Source organism: Lolium rigidum, chromosome 1 (genome assembly GCF_022539505.1).
Source record: "Lolium rigidum isolate FL_2022 chromosome 1, APGP_CSIRO_Lrig_0.1, whole genome shotgun sequence".
NCBI classification, from domain to species: domain Eukaryota; kingdom Viridiplantae; phylum Streptophyta; class Magnoliopsida; order Poales; family Poaceae; genus Lolium; species Lolium rigidum.
In genome coordinates, this window is record NC_061508.1 from 83,379,980 (window position 1) to 83,384,437 (window position 4,458).

At 45.9% G+C, this 4,458-nt stretch overlaps 1 protein-coding gene across 1 annotated transcript; it reads right to left on the minus strand.

Annotated features, from left to right (window-relative positions):
* Positions 1-2,160: 2,160 nt before the first annotated feature.
* On the minus strand, positions 2,161-3,182 carry LOC124676717 (expansin-B2-like). The gene is made up of 3 exons (XM_047212756.1): positions 3,029-3,182; positions 2,818-2,927; positions 2,161-2,688 (listed from the first exon to the last, which is right to left on the minus strand). Exons 1-3 carry the CDS (start codon positions 3,180-3,182, stop codon positions 2,161-2,163), a joined length of 792 nt encoding a protein of 263 aa, XP_047068712.1.
* Positions 3,183-4,458: the final 1,276 nt, after the last annotated feature.

The following is a 4,458-nucleotide window of genomic DNA, read 5'->3' on the forward strand; positions in this document are numbered from 1 at the left end:
CTTTTAGTTTTATTGAAAATGTTGTGGACAACTGCATTTATGTTAAATTTAAGGTAGTAGATTCATAATATTAGTCATTTATGTGGATGACATATTATTGGCCTGCAGTGATAAGGATATGCTGCACGAGACCAAGAATTTTCTGTCTTCCAATTTTGATATGAAAGATCTCGGTGAAGCTTCATATGTCCTCGGCATTGAGATTCACCGAGATAGGTCTAAAGGTGTGTTGGGACTATCACAAAAGGCATATTTTGAGCGAGTACTAAAGAAATTCAATATGCATAAGTGCTCTGGCTCACCTGCTCCAATAGTCAAGGACGATAAGTTTGGGGCATTTTAATGTCCGAGGAACCAAATTGAAACTGATAAGATGAAGTCGGTTCCTTATGCTTTAGTTGTCGGAAGCATTATGTAAGCACAAGTTTGTACACGCCCTGACTTGGCTTTTGTAACCGGGATGCTTGGTAGATTCCAATCAAATCTAGGACTAGGCCACTGGAAGGCCGCAAAAAAAGTCTTGCGTTATATGCAAGAAATAAAAGGGTACATGCTTACATACAGAAAGACTGATAACCTACAAGTTGTTGGTTATGCAGATTATGATCATGCCGGTTGTGTGGATAGTAAGAAATCCACGTTAGGTTATATATTCACACTTGCTGGAGGATCCATATCGTGGAAAAGCTCCAAACAAACGATAGTTGCTTCATCTACGATGCAAGCTGAGTTTATAGCATGTTATGAGGCCACTAGGCATGCTGTATGGCTAAAGAATTTTATTCCCGGACTTAAAGTGGTTGACAGCATTTCAAAACCACTTCTATTGTACTGCGATAATGAACCCGCAGTTTTCTATGCGAATAACAACAAGTCAAGTGATGCTACCAAACACATTGACATTAAGTATCACGTTGTGAAGTATAGAATCCAGGATCATACAACTAATGTTAAGCATATAAGTACCACTCGTATGCTTGCGGATCCGCTAACGAAAGGCTTACCACCCAGTATTTTTTGTGAACATGTTGCCGGCATGGGATTACTGGAAGCCTTATGATTCTGAAATAAAGGGACCACAATAAGAACCACTCCCAATAAGTATTATGTTATCCATTTCAAAATAGGCTGGTATGCTATAAGTGTTGAGGTTCAATAGCATTTTATTGGTTGTTGCAACACCTCACTTTGGTTTATTATTCCTATAGAGAATGGACAAATGAAGTTAAACCTAACGATCAAAGGGGAGAATGTTGGTTGATCTGTTAGGTTTAACTGTCAAAGTTCAGAGTTTTCAGTTAAACGAAAATAAGATAGAGTCAATCTTAATGTTAAGTCAAGGGGTGGGCCGCATGGACCAACGTCCAGAAACCCTCTCGTACGTGAACAGAACGCCCTGATCGGGGGCGTCCCAACCAACTAATGGTTCGTGGCTCCCTGTTGCATGCACATATAAAAGAGGAGCCCCGGTTGCTAGTGATCTCACCTGTTAGTCGCTTAGTCTTGCTGCTCCCCAATATTTCTAAAGCTCTGCACCGATCGCAGTCCGCGCAAAAGCAACGAGAAGGCTGAAACCTCGCCGTGTGTAGGTGGCGACCGGAGGGGATCAGGAGGATCTCCAGATCGTCATCGACCACCAGTTCGTCATCAACACCGCCGCACCAAGCCTGCCTCACACAGGCATCGATAGGATCTTCAATGCCCCGTAATGCATCTCTACGCCTCTCTATTTATGATCATTAGTATTCTAGTGGCTGCTTTTCACGATCTTGTGGTACTCATGAGGTATTAGGCCTAACAAGGCCTACATATAGCTCGACCTCTGTTTGCAGTTTTCGGTTACCTCTATATATTGTGAATACTTACACCGCTCCTTGTAGAATGAAATGATTGGATACAATGCTCAGCAAAATGCACATTTAGGAAAGAAACATATAACACAAACACGAGTTCAGGCGCACACGTACGGATCCTTTCTTGGAGACACACACAGTTAGGGCCAAATCAGCACGAGTGGAGGTGCTACCTGGTAACTTAAAATCCATGGATCCAATCCTCGACAAAAAAAATCCTTCGATACATATTGTTAATGAGGGCCGATCACCTGACACTGAGATGATGAAGTCGGCCTCGATCGGAGAACTGAAGTAGGTAAGCCAATCAATAGAACTGAACTTTGGACGTGTATCCGTTGCCGCCCTTCCATCCAGCCGGGATAACATTGCTGGCGATGAGCTTCTTGCCGGAATCGCTGGTGATGCGCAAGGACAATGGCCCCTTGAGCGGGTTGCCGGAGTCGCGCCTCCAGACGGCGCCCACGGAGCGGTACATGGGTTCCCAGATCTTGGTGGGGCGGCCGTCCTTGGACCGCATGACTTCCATCTTGACCACGGTCCCGTCTCCGTTGAGGTGTTCTGGCATCACCGGGAAGTAGTATGGGTTGGCACCCTTGAGGATATAGAAGGTGATCTTCACGCCCGGCCAGTTGCAGGGCACCCTCCTGAACTGGATGCTGATCTTGCCGGCGCGGCGGAGCTGGGCATTCCGGCCTGGCAGCGCCATGGCGCCGAATGCCGTGCCGCTGAGGTCGAAGTGGTACTTGGCCATGGGGCCGTCGTTTATATCGGTGATGACGACCGTCTTGGCCACGTTGGAGCACTCGGGGTAGTTATTCTTGTTGCATTTTATCTGGAACATAGCAGCATGTCAGCAGGCCGGACAACACATCGGTCGACATCAGTTTGAGTTTGACCAAACTAATTAAGGGATCAGCAATCATCAACTATGACATTGCCGGCGCCATATGCGTCGTAGTACCTGGTAGCAGGCTCCGCAGCCGGCGCCGTCCTTGAACAAAGCCTGGTTGCCGCAGGACGTCATGGAGAAGAATGGTGCTTTCTGGCTGTTCTTGAAGTTACAAGCACCACCTGCAAATAGATCGGTCGCCATTATTAGTCCTACTGCTGATTGGGTTGGCACTGCGTGGTGCAACGCAAGAACATTGCGCCGAAATCGCATATGAGCGTACCACCGTTGTCGGGCCCGGCGCCGTTGGGCTTGCCGTACCAGGTGGCCTTGGCGGGGAGCCAGGTGGAGCTGTAGGTGGTGCCGGAACGGACGGACGTGGCGAGCATGGAGAGGAGTGCCACAAGGGCGACGGCGTTGGTGGTGACACCGGCCATATTGGCACTACGGTTTCTATGAACCTCCTTAGATGACTTGCTGGAGTGGTACCACTCCTGTTCGTGTTTTGATGGCTGGGCGGGATGGCATTTGTAGGCAGGCCAACAGGCAAAACGTGGTGAGAACGACGAGTCGGTATCAATTGCAGTTGCACCCGACGACGACGTGTATGGCACTACGGCCTGTTTAGAGCTACGAGGTCGCATGAAAGATGGAGGCTCCATTTTACGTGCGTACAACTACAAGATGACATCTTCAACGAAAATGGAATTAAGTTACAATGTCGAAGTCCACTGATAATTAACTTAGTTCTCAACAATCTCATTTTGTAACTTGTAAGTTGTAACTCATGATTAACCTGAATCACCAAGCAATGTAACGGTCCAGGGTATTTTCTCACTTGCAAACCATAATGTTGCCACTCATGACTAGTAAGAATCACAAAGCAATCTAATGGTCAGGATTATTTTTCTCAGTTCTAACATTGTGCAATTGAAAATATCTCAGTTGCAACTTTGATGTAATTTAACGGTGTACGAGTCTACTGAAAATTACCAAAACCGTTATTTTTAATGCAGATAGTCAGACCATTGTTACCCTATATGATCATGCCCCATGCTATATATTCCAATTAAAAAGATACTTTGCCCTTAATAATAGGTTTACATACGTTGATTTTCTGTGATAAGTAGATATATACTAATACAGATTAATCACTCACCACCATTATATTGAGCAAATCACTAGTACAAATTGATAAAAGGACACCCCTTAAAGGAAAAAGGTCTGGTAAAAATTAAAACGACACGACATAAATGGGTCCTCGTTGGGCTTCCCACATCGACTAGTAAGGAGAATTTATGGACAAATCGTGCATGGATGTTATGGGTAAGCCACATTGGGCATAGAGTTTTTTTGTTGCATCACATTCTCAATGTGGACATTTGTATTGGTCCATTGCCAATATTGGATGGCTAGAACCCACTGGTTATGTCCTTATAAACTTGAAGTTTGCTCTCCATCCCACACACTCCCTCTAACCCTATATGCCACTCTCACTCCACAACTCCCTCTAAACCATAGCGGCCCCTCACACTCTCCCACTCGATCCTGATAGCTCATTGTAGGTTATCACAATCGGCTGCCTGTCAAGTCTCTGCGATCCCACCGGGGTAGTTCGTTGCCTCCTCCTTGGTCGAGTTCAATAGCCACCCTAACTTCTTTGCCCCTACTGCTGGAAGATGTCATCTTTGATGGCTTAGGCCCTTGGATCCG

Coding starts and splice junctions, on each gene's coding strand:
- LOC124676717 (XM_047212756.1), bottom strand. CDS start 3,182: ATGGCCGGTGTCACCACCAACGCCGTCGCCCTTGTGGCACTCCTCTCC. Junction 2,928..3,028: donor CGCCGGGCCCGACAACGGTG/GTACGCTCATAT, acceptor ATCTATTTGCAG/GTGGTGCTTGTAACTTCAAG. Junction 2,689..2,817: donor GCTGCGGAGCCTGCTACCAG/GTACTACGACGC, acceptor GCTATGTTCCAG/ATAAAATGCAACAAGAATAA.